Raw genomic sequence first — 26,832 nt, forward strand, 5'->3', positions numbered from 1 at the left:
ACTGCTTCCTCCCCACTTTGGGACAATCTCTTTTCCAAGATGCACTCCCCAAACTTCTCCTGGGGTCTGTCCTTCCAGACACAATCTATTGATTCTCCTCCATCTCGCTTTCCCGGATCACCACTGATTTCAACAGGCAAAGCCTATTCTAAAGAGAAATTATCAAGGCACCAAAATGGACTGCCGTGCACTTTTGGGCAGCAAAACATACATGCCGTACAGATAATCGCACACAAACGTAAGCGCTGTTCAAAAATCCCACAGCGGCCCGTTCTTACATCTGATGAGCTGTTGCCGTTTTCCAATTCTTCTGAGGGTCTCGCAGTCTCTTCCAAAGCGGACCTGGTTCGGTAGTTATGCTGATTTGCCTGCTGCTTTTTTAAATCTCCGGCATCCAGTAAGTTATCATGAGAATGATTCTAAGAGAAATGCACAGAGCGTATTTATAGAAAATGCCTTTTGGCGTAGCGCTAACCAAATAAAAAACACCGACTGGAAGTTTTGATTTCTTGGCGTGGGCACCACTCACAATTCTCATCTCCCTATAGCTCTCTTATCCGTGTTGTCCAAACTGGACTGCCTGCTCTTGGTGGACAAGGATTATTTCTCTTTCATCAACTTTAGTTTGGTATCACTGTAACGTAGCGGGATGTATACACCGACTGTCAAATTTATATAGTGGAAATGATGAGGATGAAAATTTTGCCCAGAATAGAAAGAGAAAATGATTGAAGTTTTGGGATAGGTAGGTGAACAAAAAGACACTCACATACTGATGTAGTGTATTTTCCTTTTAAAAAAAGGAAATGACTTAGCCGGCAAAATTTCAGGAAACCACATTTTAGGAAGATTAAAGAAACGGTCTTTGGCAGTCTTTTCAAAATAGCAATAAAACACCACAAAAAAGAATGGCCTAATTGTCAATTTTCTCTTGTTGCCATCACATTCATCAGCGCACTTGCTTTCCAGCAAAATGATAAAGAATGATAAATCCAGGATGAACCAGTGGTATTCTCTGAATGATTACTGTGTGCAGAGCACTGTACTAAGTGCTTGGGAGAGTAAAATACAACAGGGTCGGTAGAACCGCTCCCTGTCCATGAAAGCTTATGGTCTAGAGGGGAAGAGAGACATGAAAATGAATGGTGGACACACACCCAAGTGCTCTGGGACTGAGAGTGGGGTGAATATCAAGTGCTTAAAGGGTACGAATTCAAGTACACAAGAGATACAAGAGGAAGAGGGAGTAGGACTTGAGGGAAGACAGGCCTCTTGGAGAAGACGTCATTTTAACAAGACTCTGAAGGTGGGGAGCGTGGTGGCCTGTACTATACAAATGAAGGGGGGGTAGGGAGTCCAGGCCGGAGGGAAGACACGGGCAAGGGGTGGGCGGCGAGACGGATGAGTTAGAGGTCCAGTGAGAAGGTCGGTGTTAGAACAGCAAAGTGAGGGGGCTGGGTTATAATGGGAAATCAGCAAGGTAAGGGAGGAGAGGGTAAGGTGACTGAGTGCTATAAAACCAACGGTTTGATGCAGAAGTGGATGGGCAACCACTGGAGGTTCTTGAAGACTGGGGAAAACAAGGATGAAACCATTTTTGAGAAAAATGATCCAGACAGAAAAACATGAACTAGAGTGAGGAGAGAACAAGAGGCCAGGAGTTCAGCCAAGAGGCTGATGATTTAAAATACTTTGAGGCAGAAAGGGAGTGAGATGGAAATGACACCTCCCCTACACACTTGATAACAATAATGATAACAGCAGTATTTGTTAAGCGCTTACTATATGCCAGCACTTTACTAAAGCACCGGGATAGGTACAAGCAAATCGGGTTGGACACAGTCCCTGTCCCACAGGGGGCTCGGAGTCTTAATCCCCAGTTGGCAGAGGAGGGAACTGAGGCCCAGAGAAGTTAAGCGACTTGCCCAGAGCCGAGATCCACTACTTCATTCTGAAATCCAGGTGACAATGAACAAAAAGTTCTCAGGTTCTCAGCAAATCGAACGCCAGCGCCCAAGTCCTGAACGCAAGTGCAGAACTAAGATGCTACGACCTGCATGCAGAGTCTCCGTTCTTTGATGACTGCGCTCTTGATTCTCCTCCCTTCAAGGCAGAAGAGTTCTGCTACCCACCGCAGTGGCCGGCTCAGGGATCGACCACTCGGTCGTAGTTACTGAGTGCACACTGTGTGTCGAGCACGGTGCTACGCGCTTGGGAAACCACAATAAAACAGAGTCAGCAGACACGTCCCCTGCCTACAAAGACAAGCCGACTCTCCTCCGAGGCCGCTGGATCATCTCAGAACTGAACCGTGTGGGTGATACATAGGTACGGGGTTGGGGGAGAGGAAGTCCAGTCACGGAAGATGACCAAGAAAGAGCGGTTAGAGAAGGAGAAAGAGAATCCAGGAGCACGGAGAGAGATAAGAACTCTCAACCTGTCATAGCATTTACAAACACACCGTTACTTAAGCACTAACTCCTGTAGATATCGCCTTTTTTTTCCTTCCTCCTAACTATAAATTACTTTAGGATCCTTCTCCCTGGCAAGACTGTACTCTCTTTGAACGCAGGGATCCTGTGTACTAATTCTTCTGTACTCTCCTTAACGTGCTCTGCACACAGTTAGTGCTCAATAAATACTACTGATTGATCGACTCAGACACCTAAACTTTTTTAAAGAAAAAAGCTTTCCACCAGCAAACTGGGGCAAATACACTGGCTGTGGTAAAGACACTTTCAGCAATCACTACTTACCTTTGAAAAAATAGGTATCTTATTCTCTTTAGGAATTGAAAAGTGTTTTCTTTTCTCCTCTGACCTATAACTCTTTATTTCTTCTTCTCCCTTTGCTGTTCTCCACTCTTCCTGCCTACTAAAAATGTATTGAAAACAGAAATCATCAGCACCAAGCATTTTGCCGCTTGCCTTTAGACAAAACCGTTAAGATTTTAAGCAATTACACCTTCTTTCCGAGCTACGTATTTTTCAATTCCAACATTATTGAAAATCTATCGATGAAAATGAATCCGACAGTTAATTATTCCACCGCACGGTTATTTCCATTTAGCATTTAACTCTCCCGTGTCTGGTTTTGTTTTTTTTAACAGGGTGACTTTTCGACACGAACACTTCCTAAGCCCCAATTCCATGGGGATGCGGACTGTGGGGGACGGGGAAAAGGCTAACCCCGGCTTGGAATAATAACTACAATAACGATAGCATTTAAGCGCTTACTATGTGACAAGCACTGTTCTAAGTGCTGGGGTAGATACAAGGTAGTTAGGTCAGGCACAGTCCCCGTCTCCCATGGGGCTCACAGTCCTTATCCCCATTTTCCAGATGAGCTGAGGCCCCGAGAAGTGAAGCGACTTGCCCAAGGTCACACAGCAGACAAGTGCAGGAGCTGGGATTAGAACCCAGTTCCTTCTGACACCCAGGCTTACGCTCCTAAGCCACGCTGCTTCGCATAAAATCGTGGTTGGCTCTACCTCTTGGCTCCGCCAACGGTCCCGGCTCTCCACCAGGCGCTGAGGCCTACAGGATCCTAGCTGTTCTCAAAGGGCTGGGGGTCCGGGGCACGGGGTACTGTCTCTCCCGGCTCCTGGGGGGGAGGACCAGCGCGCCAAAGAGGTCAGGGCCATCTTAGACCCCCTCCCCCGCCTCCAGGTCCAGCCCTACCATCACCTCCATTGCCCGCCCACTACCAGCACCGAGCGAGCAGGGCTCCCGGCTCTGCAGAGTCGCTGCGAGGGATGCTGGGCTGCGGGAGATCTCTGGCTGAGCCTCAGAGCCAAGTTAAAGGAGCTAAGAGATGGCGGGGCCGGTGAGGAGGGAGGGTGTGGCCCGGAGGCGAACACCTTCCATGTGCGGATCGCTCACTGTATACGCGCCCCTTCTACAACACGAGATCCCGTGTCCCCATCTGACTGAATGGCTTGAGGAAATTAGAAAGCAAGTTTCTGAGCTGCCTCTGATTGGACTGAAATCAAAGTCTTACACGGGCAAAGAGAGAATCAGCGTAGCAACGAGTCGCTGTGGTGTTTGTTACTGGGTGCCGGGCACTGTGCTAAGTGCTTGGGTAGATCCAAGGTAATCAGTACAAGCGTATGCGGCCATCTGCTTCTACACATTACAATTTATGTGGGGTCTGCGGATGGAGAGCCGGGGCTGGGAATCATAATAACAATAATAATAATCGTGGTATTTGTTACGCGCCTACTAGGCGCCAGGCACTCTACTAAGCACCGAGATGGATCCAAGCAAATCGGGTTGGACACAGTCCCTGTCCCACGTGGAGCTCACAGTCTCTAACCCCGTTTTACAGACGAGATCCCCCGTCACCACATGCCTGATTACGACAGTAGAAAAAGCAGCGTTTTTAAACCAGTTTAACCCACTGTCTCTCACAATACTCATAAAACGCATTGCTCCAAAAACACCTTCTTCACTTTCTTCAGTTTATTCGGGAAAATATTATTCGCCCCACCCACCTTAGGAATGACGAGACTGTGTTCGTCACACTGATTTATCCTGGGAGTTTCTATCACTTCAGGGAAACCAGAATATGTTCACAGATCTTGCGGGTGAGGGGGGGTCATTCCAAAAGGCTAATTGGGGTAATTCTTTCAAAATCAGCCATCAGGGCAATGAACTGCAGGCCTTCAGGGAAGGGATCTTTCCTGCCTTTCATTCAACCGCATTTGCTGAGCGCGTCCCGTGTGCTCTGCACCGTACTAAGCGCTCCGGCAACGTAGCGAGCGCTTCCTCACCTGGAGGCCCCAGTCGACAGCTCGGGCACGACGACCCGGCGGCTCCAGGCCACGAGGTCCCTCTCGGTGGCCATCTCGCTCCGCGGCGCGTTGCTGTGCATCTGCCGGACGCCTTCGATCTGGCCGCTGCGCCGCAGACCTATGTTGGGCGGGGAGTGGACTTCTGAGGTAGAGCTCGCAGAGCCTGCCGCCACAAAATTCACGTGAAAAAGAAAATCTCCTCAGAATCATAATAATGGTGGGAGTTTTGACCGTTTGCTATGCGTCAGGCGCTGTCCTAAGCGCTGGGGGAGATGTAAGCTAATCCCCGTGGGTCCCACGGCATGAAATCCCCATTTTACCGGTGAGGGAACTGAGGCCCAGAGAAGTGAAGTGACTTGTCCAAAGTCACACAGCAGGTACGTGGTGGAGCCGGGATTAGAACCCGGGTCCTCCGACGCCCATGCTCTTTCCACTAGGCACAACCGATGGTACTTATTCGGGGCTGTGTGCGTTTATGAAAGAATACAGTTGGTAGACATGATCCCTGCCCATGAAGAGCTTAGACTCTACAGGGGGAACACAATGCAGTTTGACTTTGGGATGGTTTGACTTGTTTTATGGACCCGGGAACCAGAGCTCTAAAAGGAGGGAATTTGGAGTAGGGAAAGGCTCTCACAGACACAAATTTCCCACTTGGTGCTCAAGAGGTAGAAAACACTCCAAAGTCATCAAAAATAAGTCTGACTCTGGGGTAGAAGGGATGGGATCGCCCAGAAAGAGAGGGGATATTTGGGGAACAGATCTGCTAATCTTGAGGATTAAAACACTGAATCACTTGGGCGTCCACCAGCTTAGTGAAATCTGCGTTTGTTCATTTAATCGTATTTATCGAGCGCTTACCGTGTGCAGAGCACTGGACTAAGCGCTTGGAAAGTACAATTTGGCAACAGATAGAGACGATCCCTACCCAACAACGGGTTCACAGTCTAGAAGAAGCCTGACGAGCCAAATGCATTTGAAAAACCTCCAATCTAAGTAACAAAATGGTAGGGAGTGAACAAAAGGGAAGACTCGAAGACTCTCCGATCCGTGTGTCCACCAAGGCAAGGGTCAGTTGTTAGGCATTAATCATCACGACGGAGGCGATGATAAAAACCTGAAACGTTTTTAAATCCTGATTTTTACCCAGATGAAGGCGGAACAGACATCACTCTCTTTTCGTTTTTGCTTTTAAAAAACCGTGCAAGAGCCCTCCCGGGTCTCTTGGCCGTTTCGATCTGAGGGAAGGTCGCCGCTTACCTCGGCCCACGCGGCCGGCGCTGCTGGTCCCGGCTTCGCCGGAACGTCTAAGGTCTTGCTCTTGCTGAAGCCGCTGAATCATGCTGTCCAGGGGGCTCACTTCCTGGTTTGCTTGTTGACTCAAAACTTGGTTGAGTCCTACGATAAATGAACCAACAAAAAATTTACTTTTTTTGTTCTATTTAAATGGAGATACTTCCTAAGTGCATTAAAAAAAAATCCAACGACGTCATCTGTACAGGAGAGAAGGTCCAGGGTTGGCGGGAGGGAAGCGGCGGAGAGAGGCATCAGAATTTACCCCTTCCCCCCCCTAGATCGGCAGCCTGACTCTTTGCTCCTCCTCCTTCCCTCAGGAGGCTTTCTGGAATTCCCTGGAATTCCTAGGGGCCACTGTGGTCGCAGCCCCCTCCCAGGGGGAAGCTCCCAAATCTCTCGTTCTAATGTTAATCTCCTAATGTTGTTAGTACAACGATCATTATTATTAATTACCACTAGTGCAGTGATGATGATATGTGCTCACTTTTAAATGGTCAGTACATTATAACGCTAGGGTCCCTGATGGCTTCATTTGATCTTATTTTGGCACTTTGACCATCCAATTGTGAATCTGAAGCGCTGAGGTTTATTTTTTTCCAGTGGCCGTTGCCTCTCAAAAAGCATATAAGCTCCCAGCGGGCTGGAAGGGCGCCTACACGGATCCCGTGTGAAACGGGGCTTAAATAATAATGACGACGTGTAACTGAGGTGAAAACTATCCACGGGAACTCAGAAGTTTAAGAATGCAGCATGATCTAGCGAAGCAGCGTGGCCTGGCGGAAAGAGCCCGGGCCTGGGAGTCAGGGTTCTAATCCTGGCCCTGCTGTTGTGTGACCTCGGGCGAGTCACTTCACTTCTCTGGGCCTCAGTTACCTCGTCTGTAAATTGAGGATTGAGACGGGGAGCCCCATGGGGGACAGGGACTGTATCCGACCCGATTACCTTGGATCTACTCCAGTGCTCAGAACAGTGTATGGCAGCTGGTAAGCGCTTAACAAATACCACAATTACTGTTATTAACTGGACAAACATTTCTGATTTAGAAACAATTTCTGATTTAGAAATACCCCACGTTGGCTCAGTTCATCAACATGGCCAGGTTGTAGGATATGGAATAAAGCCAACTGCCGGAGAAACACAGCGATTAATCAAGCTGCTTTATGGTGACAAACAGTCTTTTTCACACACACACACACACACCTGAAGAAGTCACTCCCATCTGAGGAATGAGTTGCTCCTCACGGCAGTTCTCCCGACCTGGAACCAACCTCTGGAATCTTGACGGATGAGGGTTCCCATCGACGTCCACTAAAAATGGCGGAGGCATGAGATGGGGCGCTTGCTGCGTTTGTTCGTCCAAGACGAAGTTGTTGGCGTCGCGGATGAGAGGCCGGTAATCGCTATGAAAAAACATCTGGTCTGCTATCTGTGAAAGAGAAAAAGCCAGCAAATTATTAGGCCTCGATAATTTAGGACATTCCCAAAGTATTAAGAGACATTTGACCAGGATATACATTCAATCGTGTTTATTGAGCACTTACTGTGTGCAAAGCACTGTACTAAGCGCTTGGGAGAGTACGATATAAAAATAAACGGACACAACCCTGCCCATAACAAGCTCACGGTCTAGAGGGTAATTCATCATTGATAAATGTCAGGCAGGATATCATTTCATGTCCAAAGGAACGTTCAAGTAATAATAATGATGGCATTTGGTATTTCTACCCCAAGCACCATTCTAAGCACTGGGGTAGATAGAAGGTTATCAGGTTGTCCCACAGTCTTAATCCCCATTTTATAGATGAGGTAACTGAGGAACAGAGAAGTTAAGTGCCTTGCCCAAAGTCCCACAGCTTATAAGTGGCCAAACTGGCAATAGAACCCATGACCTCTGACTTCCAAACCGGGCTCTTTCCATTAGGCCACGCTGCTTCTCAAACAAAGGAATCCAAAGAGCTATGTGAATGATCCACTATTTCCTACAATTCCCTTTATACCCCATATTGGTTGCCCGCGCAGCACTCAGCACACGCCCACTCAAGTTACCCTGAAGATCTAGAATATATTTCGAGAATAAGCAACTCGAAAGCATTCGTACAGGTGACAAAATCTGAAATTTCAAATAACATTTTCGAATGCTTCGACTGACGTTGTTAAAACGAGTGTCAGCAAGGCAAAAATAATTGGGAGGTCAATTCCTCCCAATAGTGAGAGGTATTCCTTACTCACTGTTAACTGGGACAACTTTCTTGTGAAGTTGTTACTCTGGTAAAGAATAAACATTTACATTCTCCTAAAATATAAGTCACCCGAGACAATAGGGGAGCAGGGAATGCGCCTAGCAACTCTGCTATACTGTACTCTCCCAGGTGCTTAGCTAACGTTCTGTTTTTATCAACTCCAAGGCTTAGCAAATACTAAGTGCTTAATAAATGCCAAAACTGATTAAATATATTCCCCAGTCAGTTACAAAGCTATCTAGGGATTATTACCCTGCAGGCTTGTAGACTGTAAGCCCGTTGTTGGCAGGGAACACGTCTACCAACTCTGTCCCATCGTGCTCTCCCAAGCGCCCCGTACAGTGCTCTGCACGGAGTTAGCCCTCAATAAATCCCATTGATGATAAAGCTTAAGCGACACTCCCGCTTCAGGGTGGTGGCCCCTGCTGTGTATGGAATGTCACGTGATGGAAATAGTTCCTCAATTCTTCTAATTTGTTGGGATTCTCTGTCCCAGGCCCGATACCACCCTGGGATAATAGTGGAGTGGATAATAATAGCGGGAGCAATTAAAAAAAACTAGTAACTAGTATTTTGACAACTACAATATTTTCCATGTTCTGGTTCCACCGCTCCAGCCATGTTTCAAAAATCATCAGCTGTGTAGTAAATTATTTCAAATGATTAAAAATATTTTTAAAAACCAACAACACACGCATACTATCTATCCCTGGAACCTCATTCTCACCTCGTTCTAGCCCCTCCCATTACTGACATTAATTTTTAAGACAAAATTGGAAAGAGGATTAACTTAGCATCATTTTGCTGAAAATTCGGAATTTTCCACAATACCCCTAAGTGAATAACTACATATTGCTACAATGCCACATAACGGGCCCCTAGAGGTCTGAAAGAACTCACACTCCTCCCAGAGGGCCTACTTTTCTGAAGTGGACAGGTTAGCCAATTTAGAGCACCCAAGAACACGAGATACCCCTTTCCCAAACTACCCCTCTCCTCCAGCACACGTATATTTTTAAATAGTTCTTCCTTGCAAATAATCTCTACGCCTCAAAGGGCTTACAGCTTACAAGCCATCGCTTAGCAAATAATAGTAACTGCAGGAGCAATGGAAAGCGTAAATAACAAGGACTAAAAAACACAGGGAGAAAACCCACCAGGGTATTTATTTTGGGACAACAACCCAGTACTTGTACTTCTGTCCATTCCTGGTGATCTTTCTAAATTTTTTTTTAAATCCCCAAGTACTGGGAGAGAAATGCCTCCGCACCCTGCAGAATGTTTCACCTATCTGCTTTCACATTATAACGGGGCTTTTTAAGCGCCTGCTACGTGTTAAGCACTGGGGTAAGGTCTGTTGAACAGGACAGCGACCGGCTGTCTTTTTATCTGTTTCCCGGTTCCACGAGGGCCCAGCGGAAATCACTTCCTCTAGGCCGCCAAGGCGGATTTTTGCCACTCCTCTGCCTTTCTTAGGCCAGAAGACATCTCCCCCTCTAGACGGTAAGTTCTTTGTGGGCAGGAACGTGTTCTAGTGCACTCCCCGAGCGCTCAGTACAGTGCTCTGCACACAGTAAGGGCTCAGTAAATACGACTGACTGACTGACTGGGAAAGGCTGAGGTGAAGGGAGAAGGGTCGGGCCAGGAAATCCAAGGGATGCCGGATTAGGAAGGGCACAGTGAATTCTAGGTGAATTCAAAAAAGCTGAGAAATTCATCATCCATTTCTTTGAGAGGAAGTGACTTTCGCTGAGCTGACTTGCAAGGCGAACCTTCGAAACCAAGAAAAAGACAACCGCTCACATTCACTGTGGCGCAAGTACCACAGATGGGCATCAAAGGACAACCATCTTTAAAAATAAAACCAGCTGAAAATTCAGATCGTCCAGTATTAAATCGGACAAATAGGCGCCGCGGCTGTGGAGTAATTTGAGACAATGGGAGACTTTGTCTAAATTCGACAGCATTAATTAATTTTCACTGATGCTACGTAAGCCATGATTTCTTTTCATCATTTAGAGACTAAGAAATCTCTTTATGGGAGTGATGGTTGCTAATTAAAAAAATTAAAATCACCATTTAAAAGAACCATCATATATTAGGATTTTACGAACGGTTTAAGATTAGAAAGTTGTACGATGAGACTTTAAGCGAGCTCTGATAGGAGATTACAGAGGCATTTAAATTGATGTGAGTTAATTCCTAGTTGTGTAATTGACAGTATCGCACCCCGGCTGAATAGATTTCCGAGTTTAAGGTATCTTCTCTTCTACGCGTCAAATTTTGGATATGTCACACAAAGTTGACTTGGATCACTGAAATCACCATAAATTCAAAACTGTTTCGGGGATCCATTCATTTAAAATTTATGTGGCTCTATTCCACCTCAAAATTTCTGTCAGGATCTCAGGCGCTCACACTTCCCCAGATGTTTAGCGGAAATGTTTGAGGTATTTGTGTCTTTAATAATTTATATATCCTAAAGGTGTCGGAAAATAGGAGCAGATATTATACTGAAAATGAACTGGCAAAGAACACCCCAAATATGTCTGTTGAGACAGAAGGCAACGCCAGGAATATTTAACAATGAGTTTTAAATTGTGGGGTCTTGGAAGAATGCTAAAATGAACCCCTACGAGAGTTCTCTGTCATTCTGCTAGTTCATCTGAAGAGAGCCCTCACCACGTGCCCAGGCGATAAAAGGAATAAGTGGGCGAGTGTTTAGGGTCTCACGGATGCCTTGGGTTGTCAACGTGGCTGCTTCACAGATAATTATGAATTCACTATCCTGCTGAGCTAAAATCAAAGCTCAAAAAATCAAACGCTTCCGGTTCTGTTTTGGACGTTAAATGCCTGGGGCCCACTTAGGTTCGGATCCCAGCCGACGGATCTTTCGGCCTGGAGGTCTGCTTTGGGTGGAGACGCCTGGGTCTCAATGGCTCATCTATTCGTTTTTAAGAGGGCAGAAATCTCTGTTTTTCCAAAGCATCGGCCTCCCCCCGTCTACCACAAAATGAGCTTTCCCTGAAAGACGGCTGAAAGGCTCGCTCGGTGGAGAAGGTTATTCCTCTGCATCTGTTTCCCTGAAACCCTGGGTGTCCCATTGTCCCAACGAGCTGACCCCCACCAACTAGCCCGACTGTAGGGATTTTCTGGAATACCATTCTCCAGGGACAGGGAGGTGTGACTACTACGGCAAAAAAATCAGAGACATGCATGAAGGAAAATCAAAGAACGGATCCGTTCGCTTGTGCACAGTACCTTGTCATACTTGCTACTGGAGCCAAAGCCAAAAATTAAAAGATGACCATGAGAGTCTGTACATGCAAAATGCTGACCATCAGGAGAGCACTTGCAGTCAAACACTGCTCCGTGTCCTTGGCCTTCAATCTGAAATATATTTATCCAATAATTATCAACAAATGGTCTCTTCAAACTATTAACCCTGAAGTTGTTTCGACTCTCCGTTATATATAAATCAATAAACTGTACATAAGTGCATGAGTTGCCAATCAAGCTAACTGTTCACTGTTTGACATGCTTTTTTTTTTTTGACAAAAAAATGAATATTCAGGAAAGTTAGATTGATAGCGCTGGAAAACAAAAGCATTTTACACTCAGAACATACCAAGCACAGGCAATAAAATACAAGCTTTCCCCCACCCGTAGGATTCTGACCAATTATAACCCCGTTATGAAAAATTCAAGTTTCTGCTTCTGAATTCAATCAGCTTCATCGCTTGCCTTTCGGTCAAGGCTGCCAACTTGTGAAAACGAAATTACTGTGAACATTTTTGCCCTCTGCCTATACCTTTCAGGCACAAGAGTTCACGTCCCAAGATTCTACTAATGGTGTTTTGGTAATATTTTGGTGGTGGTATAACTCAGGTTTTAAAATGTGATTTTTCAAAGTGAGAAAAGGAGGTTTTACCTGATAATTGTTTTCTGTTTTCCAGTTCCATTAATCCAGAACGAATGGTTTTCTCCCTGCAACCTGTCAATCAAACAGAGGTGGCCAATCACCACTCTGAATTTTTGTGCCCTCAGTGCTTCTTCAGACTACGTTCCCCGCCGGAAACTTCTGTAGCAGAGTTCTGAAAGAGGCAAAAATTCTGCCCTATCCACGGCATATCTAGGGACTAAACTACAGAAAATAAGTTTAACAGGGCAGTCACTCCCTAACCCACAGCAACTAATGATGATTTCCAACAAATGTGGGTGGATTTCTGGATTAGCAGAATCGGAACACAAACACTTTATCAGGTAAGAATTACCTTCTCTCTGTTCCGGTATCCACTGATCCAGAACGAATGGATTTTTTTTTTTTTAATAGCAGCATCCCAGCGGCATAATGGGAACTATGAAAACTTTATAGCTCTTCAGTGTGACGGGTCTAACCTAAGGTTGTCCGCTGCATTAGCTGAGGAGAGATGACAAGCTTTCATTGAATGCACATGCGGAAAGAACTCCACATAGGGGCATGGCAAATCTCTAAATAAAGCCTCACCCTGGGACCACCTCACAAAAGAAGAGAGGACTTTAATCAAAGAAGGCTCATTTTTATCCAGAAATAACCCTAACGTATGCCACTCACTCCGAGAAGGGAGTCGGCCTGTTCTGTGACTTGGGGAAGAGAAGAAACCTTAATGGCTCAAAGGTGCTTTCTGATGGCAGTGATGTTGGAAATAGAAATTGGAACTGCTTTAAGGAAACAGTCACACTCAGAGAAAAACTGCATGTTCCCCTGTAGTTGCTGGTACACTTTCAAGAAACAAGGGATGATGAAATGAAGGAAGAAACGGAGGAGGATAACTTCTCTATTAAGAGAAAGGCTGGAGGAATAGGATGGGAATTAAGGATGGTGCTGGTTTAGAAGTCATCACTGTCACACATAAACTGCCGAGAAGAAACGCTAAATCTTTAAAATAAGACCATCCCTCCAGAAACACAAGGAAGACAGCGCTAACTACACTGCTCATTAAGTACCAGATAAGAAGATCTTCGGGGCTTTCACCATTTTCTAACTGAGGGAGGATTATCTACCCAATTCTTGGAATCGATTAAATTAATATCTGTCTCTGGGTGTTTTTGTTATTAGTAAAATTTCACCTCAGCAAAGATATCATCCTCTTTATGTCTAAAGCATTCCTACAATTTTACTTTAATACAGATTCTGATACGGTTTTGCACACAGTCAGCGCTCAATAAATACGACCGAATGAATGAATGACTGCAATACTGGCTTTTGTTTAAGGAAAGCCATAGCGAGGAAGCTGAAAAATATTTTGTTAGTTAAACTATCACAAAGCTTCCTGAATTTTTTTTTTTAAGTAAGATTAGTTCTGCTTCTCCGGCACATCTAAATATCCACAATGGCAATGGGAAGAAGAGTTGCCCCAAACTTGGTAAGATGTACAAGGAAATTCTCCTTGTAAGAATATTTTGTATGAAAATCAAATGAAAGTCTGATAGAATAGGTTTATTTTAGTACACCCATTCACTCATTCAGAAAAGTGAAAACTGTCCTACTCTGGAGAATCTTGATGTCTACGATATGATGTACAATTAAATTAGTGAATCAACCAATATAAAATTTCTGAAACTTTAAGACCTCGTAAGCTCAAAGACTTGGGGGTGGGGGAATGTGATTTCTTCTTGAGATTTTTAGGCCTTAAACCACGGTGAATTTCCTTCAGGCCTCCAAAACTGGCCATTGAAGCATTCTAATAGGGTCTAGGGAGATGAATTAAAATGACTTTATTCGAGTCACGTAAGTTAGCAACAACCTGAAAAACACAACTGGGTTTCTAAGTTCTCTGGAAAGAACTCCACAGGAAAATTCTGCAGAAGTGTCTGCTCATCTAAACCCAGCACTAGGAATCTGTATTCGTTAACTAAATAATTCATGAAATTAATGACAGGCAATCGCCTAGCTACCCCTACAGGTTTTCAGCAGCCTCTCTTCCAACATGAAAATCCTTTTTATATGACATACCTCTAGAGTGTATGTCCCTGAAAATAAAAATTGGTGTGGTACTGGTAAGATTTCTATTACTCCATACCTGAAAACAACTGGAGTGGATGACAGAAGGGGAGTTGGTTCTCTGGTTGATGCTGAGATTAATAAATCAACCAGACAGGAAAGGATGTATTTATTTCTTAAAAACAAATTTCACTGTGTCTCTCCTAAAACTGATAAGAACGCCACGGAGGATAAAAATCAGTGCCGGAGGGAAATGAACAAAAACACTACCACATTGGTAGGGAAGACATTATTAGATACTGATGGTAAAAATCCCTTGACTTACCTAACTCGAAGGCTAATCAATGCACTATACAACAGGTAAAAGGAACCGAAAACAAAAAGATTTTCACCGAGGTTTATGACCCAATGTCACAAGCCAAGTCTAAGGATTCAAAACGGGCAACGCGGTCGGAAATTGTGGGATTACAAGATCAAATATTCTTCAACATGGATGATTTTTAGCATTTTATCTCCTTTAATTAAGAAGAGGTGGCTGAACATAAAACTTGAAAGGGCCGTGAAAAGGGCATTATGCATAACAAAGGGACTCAGAGAAAGAGAATTTTTCAAGCGCTCTGGACACGGTGAGCACTCCGTACATATGGCTGATTGATTAAAGTCCTCAAAAGGTGAAGAGGAAGTTAAAAGACGAGAGGTGGAGGTCTACATAAAAGGAAAAGCAAAACAAGTACAGAAAAGCAACAGCGCGGCTTAAAGGGGAGAGACGACAGGAAGAAACAGTAAAGATATACGATTCAGGTTCTAGAGCATTAAGTCGCACGGAGGCATTTTCAAAAATGTGTTAACGAGGGCGACAACTTAGCCATCTTGGGGGTAATAGCCATTCAGGTGAAAGTAAACCTTTTGAAACTGCTACAATACCATAGTGTAAGGGCTTATCTGGGAATATTCAGAAGCAAATATGACACTAAGTTGGAAGTTCGAGGACAGGAGGGATATGGAAATACGTAGGGAGCACCTAGTGTTCTGCCTTTTGCAGCTGTCAGAGGACAGGGAGAGTTCAGAGAACAAGTGGAGGTGAACAACTGAACAGACTTCAGGAAGGCGGATTAGGAATTCTCAGCACAAGGATGGCAAGCACGTGATCAAAATAATTGTCACCCATGAAGAGAATGCAGAAGCCAAAGGAAAAAAAAAAAGCCAAGCCACAAGAGAAAGCAGTGGGAAAACTAATCAACTTCCTGTGAAGATAACAGAGGGCCTTTATATTAACAACTAGCTTTGCTTTCCTACTTCTACGGCTTTAATCATTATTTCTGGTAAATTCCTGTTCAGAAAGTGGAGGACCTTTTGAACTGTTTTCCAAAAAAGTACTGATTCTGTCTTCTACTCTTGCCGCTTTGAGGAAGAGTCCTGACAATTCGCTTCGATCCCAAGAGGGAAGCAGTCACTTATTAAGAAAATCATGAGTTCGGAAACGTCTCGGACAATGAGGAATACACGTCGGCAAACCTGAGAAGAACGATTTGTTGCTAGAATCGGGGATAGGTGTCGCAAAAAACTAGAGTTGAAGCCTAAAACTGAATCAGAATATGGTATCCTCAGTCCGGAAGAATGCCTAGCTGCCTTTTCGAAACAACTAAACGACTATCGCGCTAGCCAAATGCACAGTTAAAAAAGCTCTAAATAGGGAGACCAGCCACATTGTACACAAATGAACCCTCAGCCTGCAGGCCAAGAAGAGAAAGGAGGAAAAAAACACATAAGCAAAAAGTCCATTCAAGCTTTTCAGAATCGATTGGAGAAGAGGTTCTCTAATTAATTGATAATTAATTCTAATTAATTCCTCCATCTAGTTCAGGGCTAAACCATTAAGATGCCAGCTAATTTTTGCAAGGACAAGGATCTAGCAAAATTTACCCCCCCCCAGAAAATTAAAATCTATATTTGCCTAAGGCCTAAACCGGCTAAAGAGCTTATTTACAAAAGCAGTCTCGTCATCAAACTGAGGAGAGAGAGAGCAGTCCGCTCTTCTGAAAAATGACCCGGTGGCTCACGTTCAGATTTAAGATCTTGTGAAATCATCCGGGAGGCTGAATTCATCTATTTGTTTACCCACGTAACAGAACCCTCCATAGCTACGTAGTCTTTGAGACCGTGGCGTCTTCTACCTCCGAGAAGAATGATTAGCGGGAATGGACCCCCTCGCAGGATCCGGTAAACTGGAGAAGCCATGTTGCTCTCTGGCCTCGTACCTCAAAGCCGGCTTACGTCAGGAGAGAACTGCTTGGCTGAGTGAGTGAATCTGATCTACCTCGGAAGTCGAGAAGAGGCGCCCTACGAGTTGAGATTCCCGTCCACGAGGTGTGAGGAGATGTTCTTGCCCTCCAAAAAGGATGAAGAACTAAGGTATCGGAGGTCTATCTCACCCGGAGACTAAAGCGGATTGCCTGGGTATAGTTTAGGAAGAGGATCTTGCCATCCTGAACTGCGGTAAGACAAAAAACCCCATAGGATGTGCCTGTAATTCTTTTTCTTTTCTTTTCTTTTTTTTTTTTGGCTCGTTTGTTTTCTCCATTCTTTAGAGAAGGGCGGTAGCATCCACTTGAAATTAAAGCAGAGGACACACTGGAGAACATGACCATGTCAGAAGTGTGCAGGTAAAAAATTTCTGAGTGGTGATTGGCAGCCTCGGCTTGATTGGCACGTTGCAGGGAGAAACTTAGTGTTCTGGATTAGTGGACACTGGAACATTTGTAAAATCATCTCTTAAGTAAAAGAAGCATTAAATGAACAATTGTAGAAATTTAAATCAAAATATATTTTTTCAACAAATCAAAGGTTATTTGGAATTCATCCGTGAGCTAAAGCAATACCAGCTTTCATTAAACCCATAGCAGTAGACGTTTTCAGATTCCTTAAAGATTTCCCAAATCAACACGGGAATGATTTCATTCCGAACCACGCTTTACACAGACAACACAGGAGGAGTTGAAAAAAATCACTGGTAGAATGCTGCAGGTGGGACTCTGGATGCAATGTAGTCAATTCAATGTAAAAACAAAAAATAGACCTGGAAACGCTCCATTTCTCCTATAACGCATGCGGGGGGACAAACCCCATGTCAAAGAAAATAGGTGTTATAGTTTCTTTTTTCTTTTGTCTCCTTTTGGATGGTATCTGTTAAGCACTTACTGTGTGCAGGGAACTCGATTAAATGCTGGGGCGGATACAAGCTAGTGAGGTCGGACACAGTCTCTGTCCCATATGGGGCTCACCGTCTCGATCCCCATTTTACAGATGAGAAAACTGAGGCGCAGAGAAACGAGGTGATCTGCCCAAGGTCACCCGGCAGACGAGTGGCGGAGCGGGGATTAGAACCCAGGTCCTTCCAATTCCCAGGCCCGTGTTCTATTCAGTAGGCCCCGAAGCTGGACTGATGCTTAACTCATGCACGTAACTGTCTCTTCCAACCCACATCTATCCAGAGAGAAGTGGGGGTCTGGAGAATATTCGGTAATTTTCTGTAGGCCTTCTAACCAAAACACACTGCATACTTCACTCTGCTACCCGGATCATTTTTCGACAACAACGTTCAGACCACGTTTCCTCGCCCCACAAGAAGCACCAGTGGCTACCCATCCACCTCCGCATCAAACAAAGACTCCTCATCCTTAGCTCTCAAACAGTCCATCCCCTTGCCCCCTCCTACCTCACCTCGCTACTCTTCTACTACAGCCCAGCCCACACACTTGGCTCCTCTAATGCCAACCTTCTCACTGTGCCTCAATCTCACCTATCTCGCCACCAACCCTTGCCTCACGTCCCGCCTCTGGCCTGGAACGCCCTCCCTCCTCAAATCCGACAGACAATTACACTCCCCCGCCTTCAGAGCCTTACCGAAAGCACCTCCTCCAAGAGGCCTTCCCTGACTAAGCCTTCCTTTCCTTTCTTCTTCTCCCACTCCCTTCTGCGTCGCCCTGACTCGCTCCCTTTATTCTCCCCCTGCTTTCAGCCCCACTGCACTTACATACATATCTGTATTTTTTTTATTTACATCATACTTATATATATTAAGCCTCGTCTCCCCCTCTAGACTTTAAACTCGTTGTGGGCAGGGAACGTGTCTACCAACTTGATGGAATGATGGACTAAAGCACAGACCTGGGAGGCAGATGGCCTGGGTTCTAATCCCGGTTCCGCCACTTGCCTGCTGTGGGAACCTGGGCAAGTCACTTCACTTCTCTGTGCCTCAGTTTCCTCACCTGAAAATGGGGATTCAGTGCCTGTTCTCCCTCCTTCTTAGACAGTGAACCCCATGTGTCTAACCTAAGTAACTTGTATCTACCCCAGAGTTAGGACGGTGGAACGCCCTCCCTCCTCATATCTGTCAGACAATTACTCTCCCCACCTTCAAAGCTTTACTCCTGAAGGCACACCTCCTCCAAGAAGCCTACCCTGACTAAGCCCTCCTTTCCCCTTATCCCTCTCCCTTCTGCGTCGCCCTGACTCGCTCCCTTTATTCATCCCCCCTGCAACCCCACAACACTTGTAACCAGATCTGTAATTTTATTTATTTGTATTAGTATCTGTCTCCCCCTCTGAACTGTAAGCTCATCGTGCAGAGTACGTGTCCGTTATATTGTACTCTCCCTGAAATATTTTCACTCCCTGCACCTCTGTGGGCCAATATTCATTCATTCAATCGTACTGAGAGCTTATTATGTGCAGAGCACTGTACTAAGCGCTTGGAATGTACAATATTCTACAGGACCTTTCCCATAATCATTCTGCACTGCTGTTGTACTTACGATCTATCTGATTTTTCAAGTGGGAATTTGAAAATATACTTCAGGCAATGCAATTTCCAGGTTGTTCTCAGTTGATCTGAGCTAATGAATTAAACAACTCTGTTCACACCTATGACCAATAAAAACCAAATGAACCTCCTCATTTTGTTTGCTGGGAGAAACTGGGCACTGACAATTGAGTTAAAGCAGTGACCGGACCTCAAATCTTGTTCAGGAGCGATATGTTTTTAAGAGCCGAAGACTTTTCGGAGGGATGTTAAGTCTGGCGATCAAAGCTTGAAGCTCCTTGTGGATGCAAACCATATGAGTTTAATATTTAGCTAAAATTGCTTTATGTCATCCGGATGAGCAAATAACAGAAAGCACATGATATTAAAGGTAAAAATCTCAAGGGGAAAACCTAATCTAGAAGTTAATACATATTACTTCATGACTTGAAACTGGGGCCCTGGTTTTTCCTGGAGAATATTGAGACATTTCATTTTCCTTAAGTTCTGCCTCAAAACTAAAGAAGTGAAGGGAAATTTAAAAATCAATGTCCTAGTTAAAATTACTTGGGAATAAAGGGGCTACTCTAGGAGATTGTGCAGAAGAGTATAATATCATGAACAAATAATTGTGCCCTTGCTACTCTGAAGATCATTTTATGAATATTCTTAATAAAAAGTACAATATGCTGTCACTGGATCAGACCAGTGGGTCACCCAGCCCAGAATTATTTCTCAAACACTGGTGAGAAGCAGCGTGGCCCGGGGGAAAGAGCCCAGGCCTGGAAGTCAGAGAATCTGGGTTCTACATCCGGTTCCGCCACTTGTCAGCTGTGTGACCCTGGGAAAGTCACTTCACTTCTCTGGGTCTCAGTTACATCTATAAAATGGGGAATTAGGACTGTGATCCCAGTGTGGGACAGGGACTGTGTCCAATTCAATTACCTTGTACCCACCCCCGTGCTCAGAACAGTTATTTCCCTGTGCCTCAGTTTCCACCTTAGCTGTAAAACGGGGGTTCAATATCCGTTCCCCGTCCTGCTGAGACTGTGAGCCTCAATGGGACTGTCTAACCTGATTATCTTGCACCTACCTCATTGTTTAAAATGGTGCTTGGCACACGATAAACGCTTCACTAATACCATGATTATTATTGTTTACTAACATAAATGTCTGACATTCATCCTTATGGTTAAGGTGATATCTTCAGCTTTTCCCACCTAAACCATTCTGGATCCTTAGCTCACAAATTCATTTAAAATCCTCTTGAGCTTTATTTCTCTTTGACCCGTACATCTTCTTGCGGTAACTGTTCCAAATCTTTCCCCTCCACAGGGCAGACGGGTTTTCTTTTGTTTGTTTTGAGCCTACCATCTTCAAACTTCAATTGATGCCCCTAAGTTCTGATGTTCAGAGGTTTCATCGTTGACTGCATTTTACCCCGTTGCCGCTCCTCATGACCACGGCCCAGTGGACAGAGCACTGGCCTGGGAGTAAGAAGAACGTGGGTTCTAACCCCGACTGCGCCACTGGTCTGCTGTGTGCGCTTGGGCAAGTCACTTCACTGCTCTGGGCCTCAGTTACCTCATCTGTAAATTGGGATTGAGACTGGGAGCCCCATGTGGGACAGGGACCATCTCCAACCTCATTAGCCTGTTATCTATCCCTGCATTTAGAAAGTTATTTAACTCACAGTAAGCACTTTTATTATTATTATCATGACCTTGCAGACTTAAATGCCCTCTAAGCCTCCGGTTTTCCCGATTGCAGATCGCACATCTTTTCACTCAATCCTTCTTCAGGAGTTCCCCGCCCGCCAGCCACTAAGAGCTCCTTGTGAAAGGGGAACCTGAATACCAACTCTATTGCACTGAAATCTCCCAAGCGCTTAGTACAGTGCCCTGCACACAGTAAGTGTTCGATATATTCCACTGATTGATTTGAGCTGATCCCGGATCTCTGACGGTTCTGTCTTTTAGACTGTAAGCCCGTTGTGGGCAGGGAAAGTGTCTGTTGATTGTTGGACTGTACTTTCCCAAGCGCTTTATACGGTCCTCTGCACACAGTAAGCGCTCAATAAATACGACTGAATGAGTGGTCCGTCTCTGTAACTTCTCCAGTCCTACGATGCCCCCACTTTACCGGGCAGTATTCCAGCAATGGGCACACCATGGTTTTCTACGTGCCTTCTGCTTTCTCTAAGCTTGCTGATGATATTCAATCAGCGAGCAGCAGCATGGCCCTGGGGAGGGGAGCGCTGACCTGGAAGTCAGAGGGCTGGGGCTCTAATCCTGCCACTTGCCCGCTGTGTCACCTTGAGCAAGTCGTTTGTCTTCTCAGCGGCTCAACGTCCCCATCTGTAAAATGGCAACTTCAATATCTCTCCTCCTTAGACTGTCTGCCCCATGTGGGAGAGACACTGGATCCACCTTCATTATCTTGTATCTCCTCTGACACTTAGAACTGTGCTTGACACATAGTAGTGCCGAGCGCTTAGTACAGTGCTCTGCACACAGTAAGAGCTCAATAAATACGATTGAATGAATGATCAGATACCATAATCATAATCAGCCATCACATGGTTAACCAGTAATGTGAAGGGTCAATAGTAATTCCAGGATTTCAGCATTTCACCCCCGAGAAGCTGGTGCAGATGCAAATGATCCCGTTTCCTCCTCCTTCCATATCGTTTCTCATTCCGCTAAGCAGCGCCAGCAAACCAACCAACCTCACCTCGGTAAGGTCTCGCCCACGATACTTCCCCACCCTGAGAAGTGGAGACATTTCCGTTTCCTCTCTCTGCCGATTTTCTATCCAAGGAAACACTCTCCCTCTAATCCACAATTACTCCATTTCTTTAAATTAAAAAAAAGAGGTCTCTGCTGTGGAATCTTACCAGAGTCCCTCTCTATCCAACTGTTTCCTGTTTTAACTAACACCAGTGGAATAGAAGGCACGATTTCTCCTTACAGAAGCCATGTTCTTCTCTTCCAACTGTCTGTATGGGTCTAACTGCCCGCTGATCCTGCTGAATTAGGTTTTCTTCCAATTTGTCGGGGAGAGACGGGGCTAAAGTTCCCATGATCCCATCTTCAAGATGGGGTTTCGATAGTGAGCCCCCTGTCTTCCAGCTCAGCGGCCGTCGGAAAGAATTAGTTCAACCCTCCCCAGAGGACTGCAACGCCGCAGCCGGGTTCCTTCACAAATGACAGCTGGTTCCCGACCAGTCGTCCAGTTAGGGAAGCGGCGGGGCCTAGTGGAGACAGCCCGGGCCTGGGAGTCAGGAAGTGGTCCTGGGTTCTAATCTCGGCTCCACCGCTCATCCGCTGTGTGACCTTGGGCAAGTCGCTTCCCTTCTCTGTAAAGCTTCCCTCATCTGTGAAATGGCCCCTTGTGGGACAGAGTTTGTATCCAACCTGATTAGCCTGTATCCAACCCACGGTTTAGCACAGTGCCTGGCACATGGGAAGTGCTCAACGACGTCCATTAAAAAAAACAAAACGTCAGGGTAACTTGTTGACCAGGACAAGCTGTGAGCCCACTGTGGGCAGGGAGTGTTTCTATTTGTTGCTAAATTGTACTTTCCAAGCGCTCAGGACAGTGCTTCGCACACAGTAAGCGCTCAATAAATACGACTGACGACGACTGAATGATCCAAATCAATCAATAGATGATTACTGTGTGCAGAGCTCTGTACTAAGCGCTTGGGAGTGAACCACAACATCCTACGGTGGTTCACCAGCTTTGGACCCAATCCCAGTGGCCTCTCTGGGAGAAAAGACTATCTGGGAGTTGGACCCTCTCTACCATCTGCCTCAGTCAGGACCAGCCTAAACTGACGGAGCTTCTCCGCTCTATTTCACCCCCAATCCCATCCAGCGCTGTCGATGGTCACTCCGATTCCCCATCCGGTTTAGGGGGAAAACCTTCTATTAGCAGCTCTGGCACTACTTTGGAGGTGCCTCTCAGATTCCTTTTTGCTCGCCTTTAATGTCCTGTCTACGCTTGACCGGCCACTCTTAATTAGTTTTCTTCTTCTCACTCAGGTGAGCTTTCCCTGCATCGAAGAGTGACTTTTTCCCTTCAGTCATGTCGTAACTCACCGACTCATCTCTGCCCGTGAAGTCACTCACTGGTGTCTACAATGAACAGTCACCGGTAGGTGAGTGACTACCTGGGGGTTGAGTCGAGTGCTTTGGCCTGACTCCTTTTTTTTATCCCCCCCCTCACGGGGGTAAGCATAAAACGTTATTTCACGGCCGTATAAAAATAGACGTGTATCGCTCTTCAGAGGCACGGAAAAGGCAAAAGCACACAGGCAGAAATAATAGACAGAAATAATCAAGAAAATCTATCGGGTGGCGAGTCTGAAAGTGCAAACAAATAAGTCGTGTAATGACTATGGAGCGTTTGAAATTGCCAGCGCATTTGCCAACCTGGACGCTGGCACCTAGACCGGTCGGGAAGTTCTGAAATCGGTAAACGCACACACGGCACACAGAGAGATGATAATTACCATGTTGAAATACGAGCGGATTTTCATTCCTCTTGCAAGGTCCCACACGATGACGTTTCCATCGTGGCCGGCAGAAAACAGAACTCGAGGATCGAACGGGTGGGGCTCCAGAACAAACACTTCGTCTTCGTGTCCCTGAAAGAGATTGTTGTCGATTTTTAAAAAAGATTTCGTAAACTGAAAGGGTCACCTACGTGCAGAACATAAACGCGACCGCTGTCATCCAACGCCGCGCTACAGTCCCTGACCTGAATCGGCAATGGTTATTTTTCCCAATCGACCATTGGCTTGGAATTGAAATCCGGACTTGACTCTTTTAAGTTTAAATGGGAAGGGAAAAGGGGATCTGAGACAAGATGGAAGGTTCCTTAAAAAACAAAAAACAAAAAAGCCTTTGCTCGTTGCGGAAAGCCGACGACCACAACAGCCCACTGGGTGAGTATTCTGTTCCTCACATCTGGAAACTGGGGGATCTTCTTACCATGAGGATATGAATAAGCTGGCCAGTGTAAGAATTCCAGACTTTCAGAGTCATATTATTAACTGCAGTTATAACAGTGTTGTCATGACGGTCCCATGCTACCATAGTGACTTTTAGCTTCGTGATTTTGTCTTCTATTCCTTGCAGGGTTTGTCTGGAAATAAGGAAAACAGTGGTTTGAAAAAGGACCGCGCGTTGGAGAAATCCGGCACGCCTCTCGGCTGCACTTGATCCTCTACCAAAAGTGTCGATCGCTATAATAGGATCTGTATCTTTGGTAAATAATCAGGGGAAGTTGTGAACCGGCTTGGCCTAAGACCGAGAAAACCCGCCCTGGCCTTGTCACTGATTTGCTACACAAGCCCGGACATAGTTTCTTAATTTCTGCACGCCAGAAATCTTCCGGCTACACGTGGCCCTCTTTAAATCACAGGAAAAAAATACTAGCGGTCAACACGAAGGAAGATCATCCGAGCAGCAGAATTCCCAGCGGTTGATGATCCTTGCTGCAACGTATATATGCAGTCTACTCTACCCAAAGATTTACCGCCCAATCCACAAAAACAACCTTCAGTCGGAACCGCTACATCTTTTCCCTCCGCCAGAATTTCTCACATACAACAAAAACCCCCACCCCATCTCTATGGTTCTTCATCATCAGACTCCCTCCCACCAACCGCTCCCTTACTCTCTCGTCACCCAAGCTTGGGCTCCTTCCACTAAGCCACGCTGCTTCGCAAGCAGATCCAAGCAGATCTTCTAACAACTATCTCCTGCCAGGGATAGAAAGTCTTTTCCTTTGAAATGACTTCGAGGATAAGAGGAAGAGACGGTGGGGGAACTGATTCCCGGAATGTCTATTTGCAGAGGGAGATGGGAACGAGACACTCACACCCCAGGGCCTTATTCATTTTTTCTTCCTTCTCCCCTCCTTTCCTCCTCCCTTTCTGCTTCTCCTGTTTCCCATCCTAGTCCTCTTACTGCTGAACCTAATTCTTATATGACATGAGTCCCGCCCCTCTGTTTGAGCTGAGAGAAGCGTGCAAAGAGGGGGCAATTAGGCAAATAACTCTGGTATTACTTGTTTAATTCACTCACTTGTGCTTATTATGTGTACCTACTCTCTTAATTCCTATATATTCACCATTTCTACCTTTCTCCCCCATTCTACAGTGCGCTTGAGGATGCAGATTTCATCTTTTGCCTCCTTTTTACAGTTCCTCCGAAGGCCAAGCAAAGTAACTCTGCATGTAGTAGGTGCTCATCCTACATGGTTACTGAATGAATAATGAAGAAAGGGGACTGAAGGGAGTGGGGAACAATGAAAACAGAGCAATAGCTCCAGGGGAGAGTAATTCCTCAGCTTCCTTTAATGCCAGAGAAATCATGCATTCTTTGAAATGAATCCATTTTATTCTACTTGCCTCCATTTTAACTGCTTTTAGGCCGTAAAGTCAGGAAGCGATTAAGGAAGAGAAAAGATAGTTATCGGTATTTATTAGGCACCTTCAATGTGCAGGGTGCAATTTCAAGGCATTTGTAGGACACGGTTGCTTCCCGCTAGAAACCAGTGAGAGAGAGAAGCAGACAAGTTGAAAAATTACAACAGGAACAAGATCAAGAGGAACGGGCCCATTAACAGGCGTGGGGAGACCTGGTGCTTTAAAATTAAGGTTCCCTCATTTACAAAAACGTAACTGTGGTTACTGAAGAAAAAAACCAAACATCTTGTTCATGCTTGCAAAGGAAAAAAAAATACTGTAGCGGAAAATTATTTTCTCAATAGCCTCAAAAGGAGAAGATGGATTGGCCTGGAAGGGCTTCGAAAGGCCACGAAGGATGAAGAAAGAAGGAAAGAGAGCTTTCCGTTGCCTGCGCGTACATTTCCCCATTTCAAATAAGAAAATTAGAGATGGATGGAGAATGCCAGAGAATAGTCAAAACTATCAGGTGAGGTACTTTTAAGAGAGCAAAACCAAGATACGGTGCTGTTTCTCTTTCGGTAAAACCCCAAGGTGAATCAGCATGCGCTTCCTAGTCCCTGATGGAGCTAGAAAATTCAAGACACTTTTTCAAGACTAAAAGATTTAACCTGGCAGGGCTCCCGACCTAAGTCCCCTTGGCAAAATTCAAACCCTTAACGGCAGCGCATGGGTGTCAACGCGAGGCAGGATCAGAAGAGAAGCAGCGGGACCTAGTGGACAGAGCCCCAGCCGGGGAAGTCAAAAGGACCTGGATTCTAACCCCGGCTCTGCCATTTGCCTGCCGGGTGACCTTGGGCAAGTCACGTCGCTTCTCTGGGCCTCAGTTACTCCATCTCTAAAACTTGGATTCCCACTTGCGGACACTGCGATAGAGTCCGTAGAACCCAAACCCCGCCTGCGCTTAGCTTAGTCTTTCTCTGTGTCTAACTTTTGGCTCGTTAGGAAGCGACACAAAGACGGGTCTTTTTTCAATCATCAAGGTATGTCTGTAATGAAGTTGGCTTGAGTTTAGACGGTTTTCGTAATTATCTAGACCGGAAGCTCCTTGTGGACAGAGAAAGTGCCTACCGATGCTGTTGAACTGCACTCTCCCACGCCTTCAGTGTGATGTTCTGCACATAGTAAGCACTTAATAAATAGCATGGACTGACTGACTGATCAATCTATGCTGCCCGGCACTGTCTCTGAAACAAGTTTAGTGACGCGCTTGCTGTGTCAAATTAGCATAGCACCTTTCGT

At 45.4% G+C, this 26,832-nt stretch overlaps 1 protein-coding gene across 3 annotated transcripts in view; it reads right to left on the reverse strand.

Annotated features, from left to right (window-relative positions):
* The window catches only part of LOC100079646 (pleckstrin homology domain interacting protein), a 102,233-nt gene that overhangs the window by 30,008 nt on the left and 45,393 nt on the right, over positions 1–26,832 (reverse strand). For all 3 annotated transcript variants that reach the window (XM_029046921.1, XM_029046920.1, XM_029046919.1), the window contains exons 14-21: positions 24,110–24,263; positions 23,629–23,763; positions 11,590–11,718; positions 7,289–7,514; positions 6,053–6,190; positions 4,772–4,955; positions 2,757–2,874; positions 279–419 (exon numbers count right to left, since the gene is read on the reverse strand). In XM_029046921.1, the coding sequence (XP_028902754.1) occupies positions 279–419; positions 2,757–2,874; positions 4,772–4,955; positions 6,053–6,190; positions 7,289–7,514; positions 11,590–11,718; positions 23,629–23,763; positions 24,110–24,263 (1,225 nt within the window). The remainder of the gene's footprint in view (positions 1–278; positions 420–2,756; positions 2,875–4,771; positions 4,956–6,052; positions 6,191–7,288; positions 7,515–11,589; positions 11,719–23,628; positions 23,764–24,109; positions 24,264–26,832) is intronic.

The sequence above is a fragment of the Ornithorhynchus anatinus genome, chromosome 19, assembly GCF_004115215.2.
Source record: "Ornithorhynchus anatinus isolate Pmale09 chromosome 19, mOrnAna1.pri.v4, whole genome shotgun sequence".
In the NCBI taxonomy this organism is placed as follows: Eukaryota; Metazoa; Chordata; class Mammalia; order Monotremata; family Ornithorhynchidae; genus Ornithorhynchus; species Ornithorhynchus anatinus.